At 39.6% G+C, this 26,582-nt stretch overlaps 1 protein-coding gene across 2 annotated transcripts in view; it reads left to right on the forward strand.

Annotated features, from left to right (window-relative positions):
- The window catches only part of ERLIN1 (ER lipid raft associated 1), a 59,061-nt gene that overhangs the window by 15,371 nt on the left and 17,108 nt on the right, over nt 1-26,582 (forward strand). For both annotated transcript variants that reach the window (XM_036735317.1, XM_036735318.1), the window contains 5 exons: nt 4,087-4,133; nt 5,942-6,003; nt 7,928-8,053; nt 10,037-10,110; nt 18,761-18,819. In XM_036735317.1, the coding sequence (XP_036591212.1) occupies nt 4,087-4,133; nt 5,942-6,003; nt 7,928-8,053; nt 10,037-10,110; nt 18,761-18,819 (368 nt within the window). The remainder of the gene's footprint in view (nt 1-4,086; nt 4,134-5,941; nt 6,004-7,927; nt 8,054-10,036; nt 10,111-18,760; nt 18,820-26,582) is intronic.

Below are 26,582 nucleotides of genomic sequence, written 5' to 3' on the forward strand. Positions count from 1 at the left end.
GAGGAGAGAAGGAGGCCTATATGAGAGATGTTATGGAGGTAAATTCAACAAGACTCAACAGTAGATTGGATGTGGTGGTGTGAGAAAGAGCCGAGAGTTGAGGATGATATCTAGTTTGGGAGCCCGGTTAGCTGGGAGGATAGCGGTGTCCTCAACAGTAATTGGGAAGTTTGGAAGATGGGGGGCAGGTTTAGGAGGGAAAGACAATGAATTTTGTATTGGACCTCTTGGGTTACCTATGTTAGTAGGTGTGTTGGTAAGCAAAATGGGCTCTTAGCACTTAGTTCAACAAGTGCCCTTGAAAAGTTTGGTTTGTTTCCTTTGAGTAATTCAGTGTATTTCATTGAGCCTTACTAGGTGCTAAGCCCCAGGCCCAAACCCCTATTAGGTGTAAAACCTTAGTGGGTGTGGATTCTAGGTCACTTGGGTGAGTTGCATGTGTGACTCACCCCTGATGCTGAAAAAGATATAAAACCAGGGGTTGGCCTTCTCTTCTTTGGAACTCTTTCCCACAGCAGTGGTAGTGAGAGTGACTCTGGGCCAGCCCACGTTATGAGCTCTTGGGCTGAACCTAGATGTTGGTAAGTATGAATTGTATTGGGTCTGTCTGTTTGTAATTTGTTTAGGGCTCTCACTCGAGATAGTGTTGATGCAGAGACTCCGGGCAGCTGTAGCTAAGGGCCCTCCAGCTTGTAACCCGGATGCTGAGACTTTGTTAAACTCTGGTAACTATATATTGGGATTTGAATCTGTATTTGGTCTGTCTGTTGATGTTTATAATTTGTTTGTAATTTGCTCTGAAGTTCAGGGTGCTGGCTTTTCCCCCTGAACTAAGTGAATGATATTTGTGTGCTGAATTAAAGTAAGCTTGTCAACCCCTTCACATAGCTTTCCTTAGTTAAGCAGATCAAAAGAACCTGTGCTTTTGCAGCATGCAGGTAGCATTCTTGTTGTTGGTCTTCACCCCCACAACAGCTGCTAGCCGGATTGTTGAAACAATAGGATGTCCAGTTGGAGATGTCTAATAGGCAGGTGGAGATTTGAGTCTGGAGGTTAGGAGAGAGGGTAGGGCTCAGTAAGCACAATGTGCTCTGCAGCTGGTCATCAGACCTTTGCTTGAAGACCTCTAGAGAGGGGAAGCTTGCCTCTAAAAGTGGCCTCTTCCATTTGGCTTAGCTCTGTTGGTGGGGAATTTTACCTTGTTGTTGTTGACTCCTCCTAGTTTTGCCTTCTTAGGCCAAGCAGAACAAATCTATCCCATCTTCCCTGTAAAGGTTCTTCATCTACCTTATTCCCCATCACCTCCCACTGACTTCTCTTTTCAGACTAAACTATTGTTTGTTTTTATTTCACCTACAATGATTTTATATGAACTGTTCCACCCATAGTCTCCCATCCATGGAAAGAAGAGAGATGCCTATTTCTTTGGGGCTAAACTTCTTTTGAGGCAGTTCGAGGGTGCAATGGATAGAATGCTGAGCCTGGAGTCAGGAAGACCTGAGTTTAAATGTGGCCTCAGACACTTCCTAGAAAGTTGGAAACCTCAGTCTGACCCAGTTTTTTCAACTGTAAAATGGGGACAAATAATATATTATTATATATGATATATTTACTATGTATTATATAATTATAATATATGATATAATTATAATCATACATGATATACAATATAATTATATGATAATATAATTATAATCTAAATATATAATATATCATAATTATATTTTATATAATAGAATAATATAAAATGATATATAATTATATTTTATATATTATATAATAATAATATCTTATAAGATTGTTGAGAGGATCAAATGAGATGGTATTTGCAAAACGCTTAGTACAGTGCCTGTCACATAGTAGGCACTTAATATATCCTCATGTACCCCCGCTTATACTTTTGCAGCATTTAGCTTTGATTGCTTTGTAGTTGTCTACAATTACATTGTTGTTATTTTGTTTATTGTTTTTCTGATACTGATTACTTCACTTTGTTCACATATTACATCTTCCAGTGCTTCTGTATATTCATATTTATTGTTTCTTTGCCATCTACTTTGTTTTAAATTATTTGCTACTGTAAAAGGCACTGTTATTAATATTAGTGTATTTGGGGCCTTCACCATTTGGATGTTGTCTTAGTATATGGTGTGAGATGTTGGTCTGTGTCTAATTTCTGCAAGACTGCTTTCCAGTTTTCCCAACAGGTTTTGTCGAATAGTGAATTCTTTACCTCCGTAGTTAGGATCTTTGTCAACAGAATGCTCTTTACTATTGCTTTCCCCTCCCTGCTTCCTGGGTTTCCTCACATAAGCATATCTTCTTAATATACATGGCTACTTCACCCTTTTGTCCTTGTTTTCCTCCTCTCCTCCTTTTAACCAATTCTCTTTCTTTTGAATAAAGTGCAGTCATCCAGAGCCATATTTTAATAGTATGTTTCATTCAATTTTCAGTCGTATCAACTGAAGTTGAATTTGTCTTTTTTCATTAAGCTCTCTAGTTTATCGTACTTGTTATCCAAACTTCGTGTATTTGTACATAGACATTGGGCTTTATTTCTGGTTGCCTATCTTTTCTTTCTGGTTTTTGATTTCCCTCAAGACCTGGCTTTAAAAATGCCTTCTCAAGGAGACCTTCCCTGATTAAATTTCACTTGCCTTACTGGCCTGTTATCCCTAGCAATTAGGCATTTATTTTAAAGATCGTAGAAATAAATCTTTGTATTATGTTATTTTATACTTGTTGCTTTGTACAGTTTTTTTTAAGGGTTTGTTTTATCTGTCTAGCTAGATTGTGACCTTCTTAAGGTTAGGGTTTTTATTGTCTTTTTCTTTCTTCTATTTCTTTTTCCTTTCTTCCTCCTGAAGTTTAGTGTTGTGTTCTAAATTGTCTATTTTGTACACCTTGTACTTATTAGATACTTGGAAGGGTTTTGAAGGCAGAGGACCTTAGTCCAGTGGTGGGGAACCTGTGGGTTCTAGATTCTTAAGTGTAGTCTTTTGACTGAATCCAAATTTTACAGCACAAATCACTTGAGAGAGGATAGCATGATCAAGGCATTACACTGATAAGTTTCTCTGAAGGAGGATTTCATCCCTAGGGGAAGGTTTAACCAATGACTAAAGTTGGATCTGTGTTCTAGGGTCATTAACAAAGGGAGAGTACTGCACTTAATTATTTATATTAAGGGTTTTTTTGAGTTCAGTTCAAGTCAACAGACATTAAGTGCCTACTTTGTGCAAAGCCTTATGCTGGGTTATCTTGATCATAAGTAACACATCAACAAGACAGTCCTTGCTCGTGAGGAGCTAACATTCTAGTGGGAGATACAACATTTACACAAAGAAGGGTAGTACAAGGAAAATGGAGGTGGGAGAGGGCACTCACAACCAGTGGCATCAAAGAAGGCTTTATGGAAGAGGGACACCTGAACTTAGCTTTGATGGAAGACAGGGTTCTGCAGGGTAAAGATGAGAATAACTAGTTTTCCAATTTAACTGCAATGTAGAATTCAAGAAATTAGGATAAAAGAAGTTTGGAAAGTTAACATACACTCTTTTTATATAGCATGAGAATCTGGAGAGTCAGATGCCAAGGACAAAGACATACGGTCTATTGGGCTGTCTCTGTAGATGAGCCATGTAGCTACACACCCTCACCCAGATTCTCTGACCCAGGCGGGGAAATGTTTTCTTGGGGAAAGGGTTTCCTTACCAGCATCTGGAGCCCATCAGATCTTTTTTGGTGTTATTCAGTTGCTGCCATGATGCTTCTACATTAGTACTTGGGAAGATCTGTGATTACTGGGGTGATGGGGTTCTTTCTGCTGATGCTATGCATCAGAATCCCTATAAAACTGGGGAGATAGCTTTTGAGAATGGCTGTGGCCAAAAAATTCGTAACTGGTGATGGCCATAATATGCCCTCAGTTTACGTGGGGAAATGACATCGTAATGGAACCTTTTTTCACCTTATTATCTCAGGTACTGTGCCTTGTGCCCAACAAAGGCTTGCTTCTGGAGCATTTATTGCTTTGGGGAACACATGCATATATTTTGACTATTGATTCTTTTTTCTCTCTAGACAACACTACAAACTGATGAAGTTAAAAATGTGCCCTGTGGAACCAGGTAAGGTTTCCCTTTTGCCTGCTTTTGGTTCCCATTTTTTATAGAGGATGTTCCTATTCACAAATCTGAGAATTGCTTAGAAAGCTTAGGGATGTTTCTGGACTCAGTAATCCAGTGGAGGCCTGTCTCTAAACAGAATCTTTATATTATACCCTTCACATCAGTAGTCTTAAATTCCATTGAACCAAAGGGAGTTCCATGAGGAAATTTCAGTAACACAGTAGAAGTGTATTAAATCTACAAACCATCTGCACAGGCATTTTTATGGAACAGTATACTTTGAGGATGCAAAAGAGGGCAAGGCTGTCTAGGCCTAAAGTATATGGAGAATAAAATCAGCACATTGAATTGTTCCAAGAAGAAAAGAATATAAATTATAACATCTCAGACACTAAATTCATGTAGATTGAGAAATAATATTAGGCACCTAGAAAGTTTTTGGATCTGTAAAGGGAAGTGATGGCCTATGGAGAATACAGACTTTAGTCATACGTTCTATAAAAGTGGAGACTTTCTTTGTTTCTTGTGTTAGTCATACTTTCTATAAAAGTAGAGACTTTGTTTCTCGTGTTAGTCATATTTTCTATCTTTTTTATGGATTGCTTTTAGAGGTTATTTGGAAGAGTCACTTGATTTTTTGTGGGGGGAGGCAATCAAGGTTGAATGTCTTGTCGAGAGTCACTCAGTTATTAAGTATCTGAGTCTGGATATGAACTCAGGTCTTCCAGACTCCAACACCAGTGCTCTATCTATTAAGCCACCTAGCTGCCTCTTCTATTGATTTTCAAAGCTTGTGGTTGATCATCTTAGTTAATTACCCATGTGGAATGAGGCTTATTTCTCATGTGGGCTAGTTTCCTAATCATAGATTACATGACTCACTCCTATGGTCACCTTAAAGGGGAATAATGTCAGTCCTCATCTGAGGATTCCATATTTGTGAATTAGCCTACTTGCTAAAATTTATTTGTAACCCAAAAATCAATACTCGTGGCACTTTCGTGGTCATTTGTGGATGTGTGCAGAATGATGAAAAATTGGAACCACCTGATGTGCACTTTCTCAGCTGAGGTTGAACAAGATGCTACCGATTGCTTGTTTCAGCCCTAACACTAAAAACAAGCATCCTTTTTGATGTCTCTGTAGTGCCACGTTTTTGCATTTTTCTGCTTTTTGTTTGTGATTTTATTATTTAAAACGGCTCTTAAAGGTAGTGATGAAGTGCCGTCTAGTGTTCCTAAGTCCAAGAAGTCTGTGATGTGTTTTGCAAAGAAAATATGTATGTTAAGTAAGTTTCATTCAGGTTTTGTTTGGAATGATAGTGTTGCTCAATGTGAGTTCAATGTTAATGCATTAATAATACGGTGTATCCAGGAAAAGGAAGACGAAATTCACCAATCTAAATGTGAGATTGCTCCAGAAACTGCTAAAGTAACTGTTATGACCAGAGGCTTGCAGGGATCTAGCCTTGTATTTCTCCTAGGACCACTGGTTCAGCATTCCTAACTCTGTGTTCACAGTGACTTTATAGAACATAGTTACCACAAATGATGAGAATTGACTGTGTGTGCCTTTGATTACAAGAAAAACTAGGTAAATGTGGATAGATAGAGCAATACAAATACATCCCCATTGCTGATAATGTCATCTTGATGTGTGAAGGACAGGATATATTTTTAGATTTTTTCATCTTGCTGAGATGACTCATTGTATGTAATATATTTGAGCAGATGGTTTTGCAGGTTGGTTTTTACAGCTAGGTATCTTATAGTTAACTCACTTTCTTCATGTCTTTTTTTTTTTCCTAGCGGTGGGGTCATGATCTATATTGACCGAATAGAAGTTGTTAATATGTTGGCTCCTTTTGCAGGTATTGTGCCCATCTCTTCTATTATTGCTAGTGTCAGAATCAAAGTATACATAGCTGATATTTGGGAAAGTGGTTAACTTAATAGTCTTAAGGTAGGCGTAATACTGTTAGTGACAATTCATTTGAGGACATTTTAATTTTTACCCAAGCCTAACCTTTTTTTGTAATTATTTGGAAGTCCAAGTATAATAGGTGCAGGAGTTGGAAGACTATTCTACCTATCTAACCTTGTTTCTTGATACTTTCCAGCCCAAATTCACCACAAACCCAGTCCCTTTACTATTTCCCCAACAGACCTGACTCAATTCTATTTTCCTGCCTTTGTTCACATTCTTCCCTTTGTCAAGAATATGCTTACCTCTGTCTTTTAGCTATCCAAATTCTAACTCTCCTTGGAGTCCCGTTTTCAGTACTACGTCTTTCTTTCAGACTCTAGCTTACATTAATTGTTCCAGTTCCTTTTATGCTTATTATCTGTACCACATAATTTTTTTTTTGTTACCTTGGGGTCACACCTTCGTGTGTGTGTGTGTGTGTGTGTGTGTGTGTGTGTGTGTGTGATTTACTTTACAACCAAACTCCATATAGGTGGGAGGACTGTGTCTTCTACTTATTTTGTAGCCTCAACTTACCCAGCCTAGTGCAAGGAATTTAACAGGTGCTTAAAATTGGGTTTACCTTAGGGGATAAGTAGTACTGAGAAAGAAAGCCTTCTGTTTTAGATAATCTGGATTGTTTCTCTTCTTAGCTGTCTAAGAACCCTGTGTTCTCTTTCTTGTTGTCCCCTACTTTAACTTCCTTAAATTATGCTTATTCTAAATCTTCTTGGTCGTCAAGGAAATCATCCTGCCCCTTGCCTGGGCTTTGACATCTTCTCTCCACTTAGTCCAGACATTTGCACACTACACATAGTGATGCTGCCCTTGTTTACAAGCAGATTATGGGGCTGCCTGCCTCTCCTCCTACTCTTCATAAAACAGTTGATGCAAATAGTTTTTTTAGCTAGTATGTTATTCAAATATAATAAGGAATTTGTTACAATTTTTGTAATAAAATATAAAATTAAAACTATATATAAAATAATAAATTATAACTGTATAGCATTCAGAGTTTTGGAATTATAGATAGATTTAGAGATGTAATTGATTATAAGGTCATCTAGTTCAACCCCCTTATTTTACAGTTGAGGAAACTAAGGCCCAGAGAGGTTAAGTGACTTGCTCAGAGGCCAAGCTGCCTCCCGAAGGCAAAGGAGAAATCATGATGAAGGGCAAGCCTCTCAATCTTTAAACTTTCATACTGCAATCTACCCTGTACCTGGGACTGTGGGGAAAGACATGCATTTGTCATCCCACATCTGAGTGGCAGGCTTGAGAAGGGCCTCAGCCCTCTATTACCTGGACCCCTGGGAATCTCCTTCATCCTTGGAGGATGAGACTTGAGACCAGCCAGGGAGCCTCAAGAAAGCTACCCTGTTAGGGGCCTGAAGAACAGGGACAATCCCCTGCCCTGCCTGCCAAGAAACCTCCAAATCTGGTGTCTGCCGAGGGCAGTATGGATTCTGGCCATCTTTGTTCGAGAATGGGCTGATAGGGGGACATATCTTACGTTTCTGGGACACACCCCTTCCATAAGCTTCCATTGCCTGCCTGCATCAAATTCTCCATTTTCCTTGTTTTTCTTGATTTTGTTTTCTTTGAAGAAACAAAAACGAAAGGAGTATTTGTTATGCTTGAAAATGGCCTAATTTTTTGGTCATTGCTTTGTGCTCCCCAAAGCTTTGGCAGTACACCCTATAGTTGGAAAACTCTGGCTTAGGTAGAAGCTGCATTCTTGATTGAGTACTCTCTAAAAAAGCTCTGAGTCCCTTCTCTTTGGCACAGGGTATTGTCCTGGAAGGCTATCTTGTGTACTTCTCTTTCAGTATTTGATATCGTGAAGAACTACACTGCAGATTATGATAAGACTTTAATCTTCAATAAAATACATCATGAATTGAACCAGTTCTGCAGCGCCCACACTCTTCAGGAAGTTTACATTGAATTGTTTGGTGAGTGCTTTTTCCCCCATTTTCACTATGCAGATCGACACCTAGTATGCTGATACTAAATTATGTTGATTTTATAGATGCTTTTAAAGTAAAAATTTACTAAATGTTTGTATTTTATTAAAAGCAATGTTCTTAAACTTATAAAAATAACTGTGTCTTTGAGAACAATACTGTTAAACTACTCTAAATAGTTAACATGATTTGAGGTTAAATTTTTTTGTAAATTTAGATTTTAAATGCTTTGGGAGAAAATCATTTTAAGGACAGATATTATCTTCTTAAACTCATGGTGTATAATTAAATAGAGATTGGGTAAATTTTATCTCCTTGATTCTTTACACCTTAACCTCTCTTCTTAGTGAAACAGCTCTCTGGGAGTCAGGAGGAGTGCTCATTCTGCAGTCTCTGGTTTGAATAGATTAGTGTTCTTGAAGTTTGAGTAGAATGTTTAGATAAACTAGGTCCTTAATTAAAGTGAGAGCTATTTCTCTTTTTCCTGAAGACTCAGAATCATTTTGGGGTAGGAGAAAGTTGATAGTAAAATCTTTCTTTAGTGGAGGGTGTGCCAGATTTGGGGGATTGCCATGTAGGCAACAGTTGGCTAGGACATCTACCAAGTAGAGCACTGAGAATTGTGAACTATCACTTGATTAAGATCTCCTGACTAGGGCTGATTTCAGTTGACCTTCCGGGGATTGGGCAGTTTGGTTTGTCCAAATTTGTAGTGTCACTTGTTAACCTGAGATTGGTGAACACATTAATCTGGTAATAGAGAAAACGGGTGAATTTGTGGAGGGTAGATGTGTTGGAGAGAAAACTCTATTTAAAGACTTTCCTGTGGACCTGTATCCAAAATCAAAATAAGGCTGACAGTGGTAGAAAAATGATATGTCATTATGTCTTGTGGAAAAGATTCATATGGGGAGAATGATAGAAGGGAGGGCAGATTGGGGGAGGGGGTAATCAGAAGCAAACACTTTTCAAAACGGACAGGGCCAAAGGAGAAAAATAGAATAAATGGGGGTGGGGGGGTGGGATAGGATGGAGAGAAATTAGCCTTTCATAATAAGACTTATGGAAATGTTTTGCATAACTACACATGTATAACCTATATTGAATTGCTTGCCTTCTCGATGAGAGCGGGTGGGGAGGGAAGAAGGGAGAGAATGTGGAACTCAAAGTTTTAAAAACAAATATTAAAAATTGTTTTTTCATGCAACTGGTAAATAAGGTATACATGCAGTGGGGTATAGAAATCTATCTTGCCCAACAAGCAAGTAAGGGGGAAGGGGAGAAGAGGGGGGTGTTATAGAAGGGAGGGCAGACTCGGGGAAAGGGTGATCAGAATGCATGCCATCTTGGGGTGGGGGAAGGGGAGAGATGGAGAGAAAATTTGGAACTCAAAATCTTGTGGAAGTCAATGTTGAAAACTAAAAATAAATTAATTAAAAAGGAAAGAGATGTATGGTTATTAGAGTGATGTCAAATTCGACTTGATGCAGATTTTTATATATTAGTGTTCAGATTAATGAAATTTATGACTTTATAGACCAAAGGCTTAAATTCTCCACTGATTGAGTAATTTGGAGCAGTTTATTAAATCTCCAACTTCCTTGATGTAATAATCCCTGACACTTTTTCCACCACAGAAAGCCATATTACAAACATAGAATCATAGATTTTGGGCTAGAACCATCTTGTCTTTCATTTTGCAAATGAAGGTGCTAAACTCTAGAGGTTAAGTGGCTCCCCCACCATTACCTGGTCATTAAGTTAGCAGAGCCAGGATTTGAAGCCAAGTCCACTAAACCTAGTGCTCCTTTGCTCCATAACACCACTTTTTAAAGAGGAATTTTGAGCTTCATGAAGAATCCAACTCTCTAAAGCCCAGGATTGATCATGACAGTTTTTGTTTAAATTTTAGTAGAATAGCAGAAATTTTATGTATTTTAACACTTGCTGTTTTCTTGCCTCCAAAAACAGATCAGATAGATGAAAACTTGAAGCAGGCCCTACAGAAAGATCTGAACGTCATGGCCCCTGGTCTCACTATACAGGTAGGCCTAATCTCCTGGGAGTTTTTGAGGAATTTGAGATTCTGAATTCAGGTCTCATTCATTCAACAAACTTTACTTAAGAGTGGTAGTGAAATGTTAGGTCATCCTGAATAAAGATCTTGATGACTTAGCACATTTAAAAATCATTATTGCTTACTTTAACCACCATCCATTCCCTTTGAGTGCTTTTAAGAGGAAAAAGTTAAGCAAGCTGAATCTGTCTGCACTCATATGTTGCTTTCCAAGATAGTTTAATTAATTCAGTTGTCTGGAATCTGGCTTTTATGAAAATAATCACACGCCTTGATGTAATAACCATTCATTGGGACTGTATACCCTATTTATTTATTAGGGAAAAAAGACTTCCCTATTTAAAGATATTTATAATAACACTACAACGCAAATGTTTAACTAGGATGTGGCTCTTGAAACATACTGATGCAGTGCAATTGCAGATGATAAATATGAGCAGTTCAAGAAATATTGAAAGACTTGTGTGAAGTGCACACATACACACACACACACACAAAACACACACACACAGACACAAAGACTGACTGTAAAAGGAATGTGGAGGCAAAAGAACAGAAACAGTGGAAAAAGGGACAGGGTGGAGGGGGAAGTAGCTAATATGATGTTACACATGTTTGTATGGTGGAACTAATCTAAAAAAATAAGTACAGTAAGTAAAAAGTTGTTTTGTTGTTTAAGGCATCGCCTTAGGCGATTATTTGAAACAAAAATCACCTGAAATACTTATCAAATGTCCTTCATGTAAGCCAAAGTGCTGGAGTGCGCATTCATGTGGGTTATGAAGGAAGTATGACCTATGATCCCTGCTTTCAGGAAACTTATACTCTAGTTTGAAAGGTAAGACAGAAAAGTCTGAAGATAAATTACATAAAAAGTTCAGTAATGGGTCCCAGCAACAACAGATGATTTGACAAGGCCTGATTGCCAAGGGCCTCTTACAGTCTGTTGTTGCTGTGGATGCTCAAGAGTCAGGGAGATGCTTGAGCCTGGTGCAGTTGAGGGGGCTTTGTGGGGGTGGGACTTGAGATGAGACTCGGTAGAGGAGTAGCATGTTGGATGGACCAAAAAGACTGGGGACAAGTGGGTAGGTCAGTATACACAAAACCATGCAGACTGAAAAGTCCCTGTCTGGTGGAGAGACTATGGGATTCATGTCAAAAGAGCTGGGTTTGAATCCCTACCAGGCTACTTACTTACCGTCTTGTCATTGTGAAGGAGTGACTTCACGTCTCTGGACTTGAGCTTCTTCCACCATAAAGTGATGTGCTAAGGTGTCTCCTGCACCTAGGTAGCCTTGAATCCTAAGGTCAGGCTTGGTGGTCCACCATGAGTGCTTTGTGTCAGGAAGTAGAGGAAGATAGTCTGGAAGGCACTCTTGGAGAAGGCAGCCCATACCAGTTTGGATAGCTGTCATTGTTGGGAAATTCGTTGTTAAGATTGAGCCAAAATCTGCCTCCTTGAGGCCAAATAGAGCAAATCAACTTGGCCTTAATGGTCTAACTTTAGTTGTGTGTAGTTTGTTGTCAGTGTCTCCTCTTGTCTGACTCTGGTTCCTTTCCTACATGGTCCTTGAATGATGTACTTTTATATGGAAGGTTTTTGAGTAGAGACGTACCAGTCATGGTGGTATTATTGGGAAAATAGTTTGGCTTGGGTGTGTAGGATGTTGTGTTTGTCCTTCATTGTTGAAGAGGACCATGACATCAGGGAAATCATGACATGACTTGCACTTGAGTTTAATTTGAGTGAGGGAGGGCTGTGCATTGTGTAGGATGAATATTAGAGACAAGGAGAGATTAAAGGCAAGAGGTGCCTGTTAGGTTACTGGAGTAGCCCAAGACAAGGGTCTAAACTGGGGTGAGCAGGTGACATGATCAGATCTATATGCTTTGGAAAAGTCACCATGACAGCTGAGTGGAGGATGTAATTGGCCTGGGTCAAAAGGGGAAGCAGAGAGACCAAATAGAAGAATTTCGTAGCCTAGTTGAGAGGTGACAAGAGCTTGCATTAAACCTGTTGCTGTATGAGTGGAAAGAAGGGGACCTCTGAGAGATACTGGGAAGGTAGAAATGACAAGATTTGGTGATGATATGTGGGAGAAGGCAAGGGTGACACTGAGGTTTAGGCCTTGGTGGCTGGGAGGATGTCAGTACCCTTGACAGTAATAGAAAAATTTACAAGTCAGGGGAGACTTGGTGGGGAAACATGAGTTCTGTAACAGGGGGTTTTCCAGTGACTTGTCTCCAAGAAATACATTGTACTCTTATGGTCTTTTGCCAACTCTATAAGACCAGGGGTTCTTAACCTTTTTTGTTTCCTGGACCCCTTTGGCAGTCTGGTGAAACCCATAGATCCCTATCAGATTATCAGAATAATATTTTTAAATGCGTAAAATTATCAGAATAATTTTTAAGTGCATAAAACAAATTATATAATATTACAAAGGAAACTATATTGAAATACAGTTAATAAAGTATTAAAACAAAACAACAGCAAAAATTCCTGGCATCCCTCCTCCCCCAGGTAAGAACGCATGCTCTACACCAGGGGTGGGGAACCTGTGGCCGAGGCCTTGGTCCTTGGGTGCAGCCTTTTGACTGAGGAGTCCAAGTTTTACAGAACAAATCCTTTTATTAAGGGGATTTTTTCTGTGAAGTTTGAATTCAAAGGGCCGCACTTGAGGACCTAGAGGGCCACCTGTGGCCTTGAGGCTGCAGGTTCCCCACCCTGGCAACATTGTTTCATGGCATGGCTTTTCATCCTGATGCCTTTGTTGTCTTGGATGATTCCTGGTGGACAATTGGTTTTTAAAAACAAATCAACCCCCCCACCCCCAAAACAACACCGTCCAGAGAAGTCCCAAGAGGAACTTGAGCAACAGTTAACATCCTAGGAAAAGAGACTAAAGCTTTAGCTCACCCCAAACTTGGCTTGGCTCGGACCTGGGGTAAGGAAGCTTCAGTTCAAGTTCAGCCTCAGGTACTACTCACTAGCTGTGTGAGCCCTGGGCAAGTCACTTAAGTTACTCTGCCTTGATTTTCTTATCTATAACATGAAGATGCTAATAGTGCCTATCTCCCAGGGTTGTTAAGATGATCAAATGAGATAAAATTGGTGAAGCACTTTGCAAACTTTAAAGCCCTATATAAATGCAAGCTATTATTATTAAAATATGTTCAAATAATTGGAGCTGTATACAGTGAGAACATTCTAATGAAGGGGAAGAAACTAGGGGCCTTTTAGAACCTTCCTGTCCTCACAGGGTGTGGGGAGAGCTAAAGAAGAACAGTAGAGGTCTGGGGGAAATGGTTTGTTCTGAGAACATGAAGGGAAGGGGAAAATGGGCATTCCTGAGTGTTTTAGAAAGGAGGCAGAAGGGTGGGCTTGGGGGAAGGGGGGAACATGCTAATTCTCATAACATGGGGTGAGTGAGAAAAGACTGAAGACACAGACATGGAGGAAGGGGTGAGAGGAATGGGCACCAGGTGAACCTTACTCTTCTCTGAAATGAACAAAGGAAGATTGGGGACACACACGGTTTCATGTAGAGATACAACAAATTCAACAGGGCAGGTAAGAGTGGGGTGGTAGAGAGGTAGGCTAATTTCAGGAAGGGAATTGTTGCAAGCAAAACAAGCTCCCTAATCAAGTAGAAGGAGGGATAGAGAGAAGAGGAGGGAGATCTGGAAGCCAAGAAGGGTACAACAAATTGTGGTATATAATGTGATGGAGTATTACTACACCACAAGAATTAACAAAAGAGATGATTTCAGAGAATCCAGGTTAGAATGAACTGACCCTGAACAAAGTGAGCAGAACCAGAACATTTTATACAAGAACAGCAACATTGTAAAGAGAAACAAACAATCGTGAAAGACTTAAGAACACTAATCAGTGCAGTGACCAACCGTGACTCCAGAGAACTGATGATGAAGCGTGTTCCCCACCCCTGACAGAGAGGTGGTGATCTCAAGATTCAGAAAGAGACATACATTTTTGGACATGGCCCCTTTATTGATTCATTTTGCTTGACTTTGCTATTTATTCTGAGTTTTTTTTCCTCTTTTTCTCAGTTTTGATTTGTGAGGGGAGGGATTTTTGGTGAAAATGAGAGGAAGGGGCCCTAGCTATAGTAATGTCCAAACTAAAGTTACCACGTGACCGAAGGCTATGCACTGAAGGTATTTCATGTTCTTATTATTTGGGTGCCAAACTTCTTAGATCCCCTGAAATTACTGATATTTGAAAAACTTCATGGTATTCATTTAGTTGTGGAAAATCCATTTTTTTTCCTTTGAGTGTCTGTTTACAGTTCTTACAGTGATAATTACTCTTTTATTTTTGTATTGTCTTTAGATTTACAATGATATTTGATACTGGTTGGTGTTTTCTTTGGTTATCTTTGACTATCTCTGTAGCTTTAGTTTATGAAATGGGGCCTTGTGTTAGGGGCAGGCTCTACCTACTAATATACCTTTGGGTGGAATGCTGGGTCTACTATTGGTGCATGACCTCCAACTCTAGGGGCTAGGCTCCTCCTTGGATCTTTGAGGTTCAGAATGCTGGATCTTCAGGACTCTCTTTGACATTTCAGGACATATTTTTAGGAACCTTCAATCCTCTAGACCTGGACTCTTCTTTCCCATTAAATTATGAGCCTCCTCAAGGTCAGGGATGTCTTTTGCTTCTTTTTGTATCCCCAGCATTTAGCATAGTGCCTGGGACATAGTAGGTGCTTAATCAATGTTTATTGACTGACTTTTCACTGTGTGAGCACTGCAGTGTCATACTGGCGGCTGCCCATTATACTACTTTCCAGCACTTTCTTGCTTTGTGACCACCCTGGGCCTTTTTCAGGGGAGCCCTCCACTTTTGTTGCCTCTGGACACAGAGTCTTGCAGACTCCACATATCCCTGGACATCTCTGGATGTGCCAAGAGGCTGCTATTTGCTGCTGCCAGCTTTGTTGGTGGGCCTCCCCTCTCCTATCATGCTTGTGCTTCTGGCTGTCTTTTTTGGGAGGTTGTATGTGGGGGAGGGAAGTCATTATAGTTTCTCATGGAGTTTCTTGATCATTATTCTGTCTGATGTGAACTCCTGGGTTTTTCTGGCATGGGTTTGTGGGAGCTGGGTGGCTTTTCTCCATCTAGGCAGCTTTCTCAATGAAAATGCTCACACTATAGGTGTTATTACAGGTGAGGATGCTGAAGTTCAGAAAGGCTGAGGAACTTATGCCCATGACTTGACATGCAAGTGAGGGAGGGCTGTGCAAGGTCATCAGCCTCACTTTCTCCTCTGGGACCATATGGGTCCAGTGGCCAGATAAGGACAACTGGAGATGGCCCAGGATGCAGTGGAGGACCTTGGCCTTTTCAAGCTAAGGTTTTTAACAGGTCTCAGTTTGACTGAGACAGTGCCCATTCAGTGATTTTTGGTGTGGAGGGAGGAGGGTGAAAAGTCAAGGTACCTCTGAGGTTGTGAACCTGGGTGAATAGGAGGACAGTGGTACCCTTGAAAAAGATAGGTGAATTAGGTGTTAGAGGTGGCTTTTGGGAAAAAGTTAGTAAGTTGTTTTGCATATGTTAAGTTCGAAGTCAGGGACAGTACAATATTGTCAGGGACAGCCTACAATATACCCACTTTGAAATTTCCAATAAGTGGTTGGTGGTGGTGGACTGAAGTTCAGGTAGGAGAATAAGGTTTGGTTGTATAGATCCTCGGAGTTATCTGCATAGAGATAATGAAATCTATAGGAGCTGATGATGTCACCGAGAGAGTATAGAGAAAAGAGGTCCAGACTCACAGTGAGGGGGCTGGACAGAGCTTAAAAATCCAGCAGAGGAGACTGACATGAAGGTACCACGAGAACCAAGAAAGAGCAGTATCCTGAAAACTAGAGATGGTATCTAAAGGGTTAACAGTGCTGAAGGGAGGTCAGGGAGCAGGACTGAAAAAATACTGTGTTTTACAATTAAGAGATCTTTGCTAGTTTTCACTTGAGAAGTAAATGAGAAGAGAGAATGTAGGGTAGTGAGAATAAACAGCTTTCTCTAGGATTTTGGCTGTGAAAGGGAAGAAGAGGAGATGGTAGCTCCTGAGCAAAGGTTTTTTGTTTCTATTTTTAAAGGGGAAGGAGGCCTTGGCATGTTTTTGGGCAAGGGGGAAGAGGCCACTAGAAAAGGAAAGAGGAGAGATTGAAGATTAACAGAAGGATGTGGTTGGGGTCAACAGTACAAGTAGGAAGTTTAGCATTGGCAAGGAAAAAGACCTTCAGTATTTTCATGGACTATTTCTGGAATGACTTGGACAAAAATTACTTAGGGATAAGGAGACATGAAAGAGGCAGTATGGCTCAGTGTCATTCAACAAGCCATTAGCATTTAATAAGTATCTTCTTCTCAAAGGCACTCTGCTAAAAATTGGGGAGACAAAGAAAGGCCAAAAAGAAACCCTAAAACTTTTAAAAGACAGCCCCCTGCTCTAAAGGAACTCCCAGTCTAATGGGGGAAGCAACATCCAAGCAACTATGAACAAACAAGACATATATATAGGATGAACTGGAAATAATCAACATAAGGAAGGCACTAGCACTAAGGGGGATTGGGAAGATTTTCTGTAGGATGTGGGATTTTAGTGGTTGGAGAGTTTGTTTCCGAGCCAGAAAGAACTGAGTTCAAGTCTGCCACTAATACATAATTTGTGATTATGGACAAGATATTTGATCTCTCAGTGTTTGAGGCAACTCTCTAAGCTTGCATATTACAGAGCAGTTGCAAATCTTCATTGTCAGAGGAACTGGGAGTTGCTAACACCAGTGAGAGTATAGGTTTGGTTAAAAAATAAAGAGTCATGGTGAGGTTGCAATGTATAGTAGTAGAGACAGTACCCAGTTTGAAATTGTGGATCCATCAAAGTAAATATGACAGCCGGAGCCTAATGCAAAGACAAAGTGATAGAATGTTTTTAGTTTAAGTGATAGAATGTTTTTAGTTTGTTTGAGAGCACTAGAATTTGATTAGCATCTAAAGATTTAATTGTTTCATGTAGTGGTTAAAGCAGGGCTGTCATTTAAAACTAATATCTTGCCCTGTGGACTAAATTTTTTGTCTGTTTCTTTAAGGAAAATCTAAAATGTCTTCATTTTTTAATGGTTTAGCTACAAAAAAATTTTTATGACTTTCCTGCTTTTAAGTACATGGTAAAGTAGAGCCCTAAAAGTGACACTTTCTAGGTAAATTCTAGTCTTTGTCAATACAAGTACATGATGGTCAAAAGAAACATGCAGAGTGTCTACAAGTTTTGTCAGATTGACTGTGCCCTATGTAAAACTGTTTAACATAGAGAAGGTAATTTTTTTAGCTGTTATAAGGTAGGCAATAATAAATTAATAAACGATAAATGAAAAATCAGTAAATGCCTACTATGTGCCAAGCAAGTACTTGCTAAGCATTGCGAATCAAATAGAAAAAGTTAGACACTCCCTGCTGATAAATAGCTCTCAGTCTAATTGGATGAGATAACATATAATAGAAATTTTGCTGCAAGGTGAATGGAAAAGCCCCAAAATCCCAAGGGTGCATCGGTGGGTCAAATGGTAAAAGTCACAGGGGTCCTTCGGCTATTTCACTAAGATCAGGTATCAGTGCTGGAGGTCTACAGGGCAGATGGTAAGGCCTAGTGCCCCCAGCTTATTGGAAGGAATAGAGTTAGTGACAGCCATCTCCAAACTCTCTTCTGAGATAGCCTGGGCCCAGAGGAGGGCAGGGTGCCCCTATTTGTGGGCTTGTCTTGCTGCTGTCTGACTATCTTGGAAAAATTATCTTTCAGTCATTTAGCTATACAGCTGTCATCCATGGTGCAGGTTGGGGGTCAGAGAAATACATTCATTGTCAAATCTTTATAACTGCACTAAATGACCAGAATTCCTTTGGACTAATAGTTCTCTATAAGCCTTCCCAATCTTTGATTTGTAGTATTTTGAATCTTTGTAAGGTAGTGAGAAAATCAAAGGTATCAAATTGGAGATCAGTACTATTTTGTGGAGAAAGTAGGGAACTTTGTTTTTCAGGCTGGGTAATGTTCCCTCAGAACTGCTGGACCTTAGATAAGATAGGACAAAACTTTTTTCTTTGAGTAGCATCATGGAATACAAAGTGTATCCTGCATGTTTGTTGGTTCATTTGAAGGTAGTTATGCAGTAATGGTGTTACTACATTACATCTAAACCCTGATGTAATATCATTCCCTTGATTATCCAAGACACAGGTTGGGTGGTTGGTGACAATCTGGCTTAGGGCTTGAAGTGCTGGCAGCAGTGACTTCTTTGGGTCTACTTCTTATTGCCACGTCACTTACTGTGCATGATCATTGTTCCTATGAAATTAAGTGCTCTGGGTAAGGTTTCATCTAACATTCTGTTTTTGCTAAACCAGTTAACAGACAATGTTTGGTAGGCTGTGCCTGTATAGAATTTTCCAGTAGACTGTCCTCTTAGCTATTGCTGGGTGTTAGAATTAATTGTGATATATTCATAAACACTTCAGGGCTGCAAAGCTGTCGAATTAAAGATATATTTAGATATATTTTTAAAATATACTTTGGCTTTTTTTCTTAATAGGCTGTGCGTGTTACAAAACCCAAAATCCCAGAAGCCATAAGAAGAAATTTTGAGCTAATGTGAGTAATGTTCATGAGATCACATTGTTTCCATATAGGGTTGTCTGAAGACCAGTGCCAGCAGTCTAGGGAAGATTTAAGCATTAAACTGTACTCAGCAGTTGGGGGAGGGGGCAGCAGAGCATGTGTACCTTTGTTTCTTTATTAGTGTCATATGCTGTAGACACCGTCAAAAATATCTTGGGCGATGTTGCTTTAGTTTCCCTTTTTCTTGTAAAATATTTTCTCTTCTTTCGTTTTGGAATGTGGCTTATGTCTTGTTTTTAATAGCCTTTTGAAGTGTATACCATCCTATTCTCTATTCTTTTAACTTGAACCACATAAGAAAACACTGAAATAGCAAAACAGGATACTCTCAGGAGAGTGAGTATGTGATCTTGGCCCTGGGCCGTTGTTGGAAGCCTAGAAAGGGACTTGACCAAAGCCATCAATAGAATCTATTGATATAAAAGAATCTGTCATCTATGTACACTTTAAACCCTATGCCTTCATTGTACTGATTATAGTGGACATGTGATTGGCCTGAAGTTTGATATCTGTTGTGTGCAGTTGTCCGTTCGGAGTGTTATAGAATCGTTAGAATCTTTCCAAGGGAAACTCTTACTTGAGTAGAGTCTTGTTTCTGAAGACGGTCTGCCTGGTTTGTGTCCTGGACTTGCCTAGAGATTTGGGGGTGTAGGGTAGTGATAATGGGTAACTCAGCATGTCCAAAACTGAATTATCTTTTCCTGAAATCCCTCCCCTCTTCCTAACTTACATGTTATTGTTGAAGGTACCACTATACTTCTAGTCACCCAGGCTCACAACCTAATGAGGAGTAATCCTCAACTCCTCACTCCTTAGCTGCCAAATCTGGTCATTGCTACCTGACTCTATTTATCATCATTTAGCCTGTGTCTTGTTTGCCAGAACATCATGAATAAGGTTGTCAAATTCTTTGCTGAGCTTAGGATAATATGCTACTCTCTCTCTTTTATCACTCTTATGCTAATTAGGAAAAAGAAATGAGGTTACTTTAGTGCCATTTTCTGTTGCTGTGCCACAAGCACTCCAAGCTTAGCATGCCTTCAGAGAGGCTGATCCTTCATGCCTTCATGACCACATGCCTGGTAATGTCCTCTCTAGTTCATCTTATCTGTTGTTGCCAGACTGATCTGTACTGCTCTAATCATGTCATTCCACTGCCCCAAAACTTTCAGTGACTTCCCCATGCTAATAGAACAATAGCTAAAGTCCTTGATCTGGAAATTAAAGATCTCTCTAACCAGGTTCCATATTTTCTTTCCACTTTCCACTTAATGCTGCTTATTTAGCATTTCAGCATATTTTTTCTCCAGGGGTGGGGGTGTTGGGATAAATACTGGATCGGGAAAGAGGGGACAGGATCAGCCATTCATTCAGGATCAGAGGAGACTAACAGCGGGGTTTGCATTTCAGCAGCCTAATCCTTACTTTACTATCTTAGCTTGTCCAACCCTTTGTTTTAGGAGAGATGTGAAGCAAAGGATCCATAGATGTCAGGAATTTTCTTCTCCAGATCAAGGGTGTTTGTGTGTGTGTGTTTGACTTAGAAAATACAGTAACTTTAAAAATTGAATTCTTTAACAGATATTCAGTGTCGTTAAGTGAATATGTTGAAGTTGTGGAAATGGAAAAAGCAATTCGAATGAGAAACATTTAAGGTTAACCACTTTAGAGCTTATTTTTTGAATATTGGCTTTGCCCTGGCTAGGCCCTACCACTGATCACTTAGGAGACATTGGTCAAATCACTGTTTATCTCTTTGGACTTCAGTTTGGTCACACATTTCCCTGTGCCTGAAAAGCCTTTCCCTTTCCTTTTTACTTATTGAAGTCTCTTAAGGCCCAATGCATATTTCACCTTCTCCATGAAACATGAAGCCTTCCCTTTCCACCCTAGCTTGCAGTGGTTTCTTTCTCTAAACCCTTAAGATTTAAAATATTTTATTTTTTATCTTTTATTTTCCATTACATTCATTTTCCGGCACTGTCGTCTTTTAGCAGAGATTTTAAAAGAAAAAAACAGAAGTCCAAAAGATCTAACCAACATCTACCATATCTTGACATTATGTTCAGTATTCTGTGTTCATGGTCTCCCTACTCTCTTCCCTGCTCCTTCCTTTCAGTGAAAGGAAGAAAATATATTTTCTGTACACCAGGACCATTCTGGATTAATATAATTACAATATTCAGGGGTTTTTTGTTGTTGTTATTGTTGTTCCTTCCATTTACATTAATGTAGTCATTGTGCATTGTTTTCCTAGCTCCTTCACTCTGCATCTGTTCATATAAGTTTTCTCATACTTCTCTGAATTCTTTATATTTGTCATTTCTTATAACTCTAAACTCTTAGAGCACTTAGTATCTGTACATTTGGCGCTCTTCAGAAACAGGTTTATGAAGCATTACCTTTCTGTGTATAAATGTCCTTCTTACCATAAGAGAAGGTTGTAAGCTCCCATAGGAGTATAGGCTCATGGGCAAGATACTTAACAAATGCATGTTGGGTTGAATTGTTATTTATTATACTTTGCATTTCCAACACTGGCAAAGTGCCTTGCACATAGTAGGTTTATAGTAAATGTTTGACTGATGATGATATCAAAGGTTCCTCCAAGCTATTTTAAAAAATTCTTTGATTCTGTATTTCTCCTTGATCGAGAGTCTAGAAAGCTTCTCCTTTGTCCCAGTAGACCATATAGTTCCTTCTTAGCCTCAGTACACAGTCAGATGGTTAGTCAGAAATCACTAGGTTCACCATGGGTTACTTACTTCTTTTGTTAAGGTTCCCAAATAGACTGACTTACCTGTTGTCCCAGCATAAACCAACAGATAGAGCTCCTAGAAGAATTTCTCAGGGAATCATGATGATGTGATGATGATAATTTTGTGTTTGGTTTGAACTTGAGATTTCATTGGTGTAAAGAACTTGCAGTCTGGGCATTCCCTTCACTGGTATATTCTGGCAACTCACCTATAATGTATAGTTTCAGAGAAGGTTAAGTGATTTACAACAGTCACATAGATAATGCTTTGGAGGCAGAATTTGAACTCAAAACTTTTTGGCCCTCTATCCTCTATGTCATGGTGCTTGTAATAACAATTAGCAATTATAACTAATTTCTGTACTGCTTTTAAAATTTACAGAGCATTTCTATCACAACAGACCTGTGAGATATGTAGTACGAGTACTATTTCCATTTTACAGATTTGGAAACTGAGGGTTATTGAGGTTAAGTGAATTGTCAGGATAACTACTGCAACAAACTTAACCTCCCTAGAGCTCAGATTCTCCATCTGTACAATGAGAATGTTGAATTAGGTGATCTCTTAGGTTCCTTCTGACTCTAACAGATTATTTTACGTTAAGTTTATTTCTATATAAATCCTATTTCCTTTTAGTAGATTATAAGAACATTGAAGGTAGGGGCTATCCTATATATCTTTGCATCTCTCAGTGTGTAGTACATATGTTTGCAACAAAGTAGATGCTTACTAAATATTGAGCAAGGACAAACCTGACATTAAATCCTTTTTCCAGCGTTAATTTAGGGCAGGCCTGACTTAGGGTGTGGCCTTGTACAAGTCATTTAACATCTCTGAGCCTCAGTTTCATTTTCTGCAAAATAGGGTTTCTAATACTCGTACGACTGAATTCACAGAGTGGTTGTAATGAAAGCAGTTTGTAAGCTTGAAGTGCTATATCATAGGTTCTTTGGAATTGTAGTTGGGCATTGCATTGATCTGAGTTTTACTACTAGTAATTGGTGAATTGTTAAATTGAATGTTCAGTCACGAAGATGAATAAGGAAGAGTTAGAATTACTGCTTGCGGAAAATGGTGTCATATTAACAGATGACCTAGAGAAAGTATAATTACCTTGCTCCCATTTTGCTTCTGGTCATCAAGAAGCAAATAGGACAGGGAAAACTGAAACCTAAGATGGGTGAGAAGATAGTAAAAAAGTACCTAACATCTTTGAGTTTGAATCTACAGGCCCAGACTAATTAAATCCCATCTGACAGACTCTGCCAAGGGTGAATTCTCAAATAATTGGCATACAAAGCAGCGTATAACAAAGGCTGTAGGAGAGAGACAAAGTGCTGTTGAGGGAGCAAAAGGAGGAGAGTTCACAGCTAATTGGATGGAGAGGCAGGGTGGAATAAGGAAAGGCAGAGAATGAGCTGATGTTTGTTGGACCTTAAAGAATGAGTTTTTGCCATCTCAGCTTTTTCTATCGTTAACTTTCCTGACATCCTGGATGATTCCCACCATCAAATACAATTTCAGTTCTTCCTTATGTGCTATAGAACAGAACTGTAGGACATCCTTAAACTGTGATGCCTGGGGTCACTAACTTCAGCTGGGGCCCTCACTACAGCAAAGCAGCCTTCTTCTTCCTCCCCCCCCTCCCCGGTTGATTCTCTCACACTTACCACACTAGCTATTCCACACTTTTTCTTCTCAAGCATCTCATACCACTCACTCTCTCCACTTCCCACATCCTCACTCCTGAGGACCTTGCCTTATACTTCAAAAAACTTCAGTCCATTCCCTGAGAGCCTTGTCTTCATCTTATATTACTCTAACATCTCACCCCCACCATCTCCTCCTCCTTTACTCCAGTCTCTGATGATCAGATGATTTCCCTTCTGCTTGCTAAAGTCAGTTTCTCTGTATCAGTCATGTCAAACTCAAATAGAAACAGGGACTGCTAAACCATATTGACTTAGATAAACACACAATAACATTATCTATGTTTTACTGTATTTTAATTTACTTTGTTAGATATTTTCCAATTACATTTTCATCTGGTTCAGGCCTCATGTTTGATACCTCTGCTCTATGTATACCCTTGATCTCTTCCTTTCTTCTTCAGCAGCCCACTCTTTAATTGTTGGTATCTGCCTACCTGCTAGCTTCTTCCTTGCTACCAACAAGTACACCCAAATGTCCTCCATCTTTAAATATCCTTCACTAGATCCTACCATGTCCAGCAACTATCAGACTACATATTTTCCCCCTCTCTCAGCTAAACTCCATGAAAAAGCTATCCACAACTGATGCCTTCACTTCCTCCTCTCTCACTCTCTTCTAAACTTTCTTCAGTATGGCTTCCAACCTCATTACTCAACTGAAACTGGCCTTTTCAAAGTGACCACTGATCTCTTGGTTGCCAAATCGAATAGGCTTTGCTTTATCCTCATTCTCCTTGACTTCTGCAGCTTTGGCCATTAATGTCCATTTCCTCCCCTCGGATGCTCTGGCAGGGTTTTCTTGACATTGTTCTCACCTGGTTCTCCTACCGGACTGATCTCTTCTCACTCTTTTTTCCTGTATGCCAGTTAACCATGGGTAATCCTCCAAAGCTTAGTCCTGGGCCCTCTTCTCTTTATATTCTTTGAGTTAGTGATTTCATCTGCTTCCATAGGTTAAATTAACATTTCTCTGCAGGTGATTTCCAGATCTGTTCATCAGGCCCCAGTTTCTCTTTTGAGCTCTAGTCCCACATTACCAACTAAATGTTGGATATTTCAAACTTAATATCCTACGGGCACCTCAGATTCAGCATAGCTAAGATAGAACTCATTGTTTTTCCTCCAAACCCTTCCCTCTTTTAAACTTCTCTTTTATGGCACTCCGCATATCCAAACAGTTGTCAAATCTTGTAATCCTGACCCAGCTCAAGCACCACCTCCTCTACAACTTCTCTTGAATATATCTCCTTTCCATACACTCAGCAGCAGCCTAGTTCAGGCCCTCATTGCCTTTCTTCTAGGCCAGGGGTGGGGAACCTGTAGCCTCGAGGCCACATATGGTCTTCTAGGTCCTTGGGTGTAGCTTTTTGACTGAGTACAAGTTTTACCGAATGAATCCTTTTATTAAGAGGATGTGTTCTCTGAAGTTTGGATTCAGTCAAAGGGCTGCACTTGAGGACCTAGAGGCCCTAGAGGCTGCAGGTTCCTCACCCTTGGCTTAGGCCCTTCAGCCCCACCCCCTCCCCCCAACCCTGTTTTCTGCGCAACTTCAGTCCATTCTTCACTCAGCCCTGAGAGTGCAGGTCCTTTGTTTGGCATTTAAAACTCTTTTCTACCTACCCCCTTCCAACCTTTCCAGTTCTCTTGCATTTTATTCCTCAGTGACATGGGCCTACTTGCAACTCAAACATGACACTCCATCCCCTGCCCCTTGGCCTTTGCGCTGGCTCTGTGCCACACCTGGTATGCTTTCTCTCCCAGCCTTCAGCTGTTACTATTTTTGGCTATCTAACTTCTGCTTAAGCATCTCTCCTAGGAGGCCTTTCCTGGTAACCCTAGCTGCTTGTTCCATCTCCTCTAAGGGTCTTTCCACCTGTTCTGTGTTTATCTTGCATGATCTGATTTATATATATTGTCTCCCCTTCTTAGAAGGTACATTTCTTGAAAGTAGGGATTGTTTCTGCCTTATCTTTTTATTCCTAGTGGCTAACACAATGCCTGCCATGTAAATATTTAATAAATGCTTATTGATGGATAGGTTAACAGTCTTCTTTTTTAAAAAAAATTTGCAAATTTTACTAAAACTTAATACTGAACACCAATGCAGCTACCTGCATTTGCTCAGTAAATATATACATTTTCATTAATTAATTTGAACACATAAAATATAACTTTGCACTTGTGCCTAAGCCTCCGTCAGAATTCTTTGCCCATTTATTCTTCTTTTTTCTTAAACGGTTATAGATCATATTGGTCCCATTCTTCTGCATCTGCTTTTCTTTAAACTTGCCATTATTTTTCCTTATTTCTTTGTATTCTTCATGCTTATCATTTTTCATTGTAATATAATATTCCATTAAATTAAAGTACCTTATTTAATCATTCCCATATGTGGACTTAGAGGTTTATTTCAGCTTTGGGGGGCAATTATATACAATTCTGAAGTGAAACATCTCTCAACAGATAGATGTTTTTTGAATGGGGTTTTTTTTTGGAGGGGGGAAGGCAGGACAGTTGCGGTTAAGTGACTTGCCCAAGATCACACAGCTAGTAAGTGTGTCAAGTGTCTGAGGCCGGATTTGAACTCAGGTCCTCCTGTCTCCAGGGCCGATGCTGTACTCACTGTACTACCTAGCTGCCCTGAATGGTTTTTGTTAATAATTTCGGGCTGTGTTCACAGCAATGAAATTATTGGATTAAAGGCTGTAATTATTTTTGTAATTTTTGTTGTGTTTGGTTGTTCACCAAAAAGATTCCACAAGTTCGCAGTCTTTGCAGCAATGAATGAGTGTGAGCGTACCTTCTCCCACCCCAATCCTTTTAGCATCGAATTTCATTGTTTTTATTACATTCTATTTTAAAAAAAAATAAGTTTTATTTTTTAAGTTAACAAATCTTACTTTTCCTCTTTTGTTCTACCCCTAGGTAGGAAAAAAAGAAAAAAGAAGAAAAGCCAAATCTTTGTTACAAATATGTATAGTCAAACAAAACAGATTCCCTCATTGGCTGTATCCAGAAAAGTCCCATTCCGTACCTTGAGCGTGACCATCCCCTCACCGTCAGGAGGAAGGACAGTGTGCTTTGTTGTTACTCATCTGGAGCTCTTAGATGGTCACTGTGGTGGTCAGAATTCTTAAGCTTTAGAGTTGTTTTTCTATTGTTGTTCTTGTTTTATCAGTCGTTTTCTTGGGGCTGCTCATTTCAGTCTTCATCAGTTTTAATTCTTCAAGATATAGAAAAACTGATGTTATAGTATAAATTGTTC

This window comes from Trichosurus vulpecula, chromosome 8 (assembly GCF_011100635.1).
Source record: "Trichosurus vulpecula isolate mTriVul1 chromosome 8, mTriVul1.pri, whole genome shotgun sequence".
Lineage (NCBI taxonomy): Eukaryota > Metazoa > Chordata > Mammalia > Diprotodontia > Phalangeridae > Trichosurus > Trichosurus vulpecula.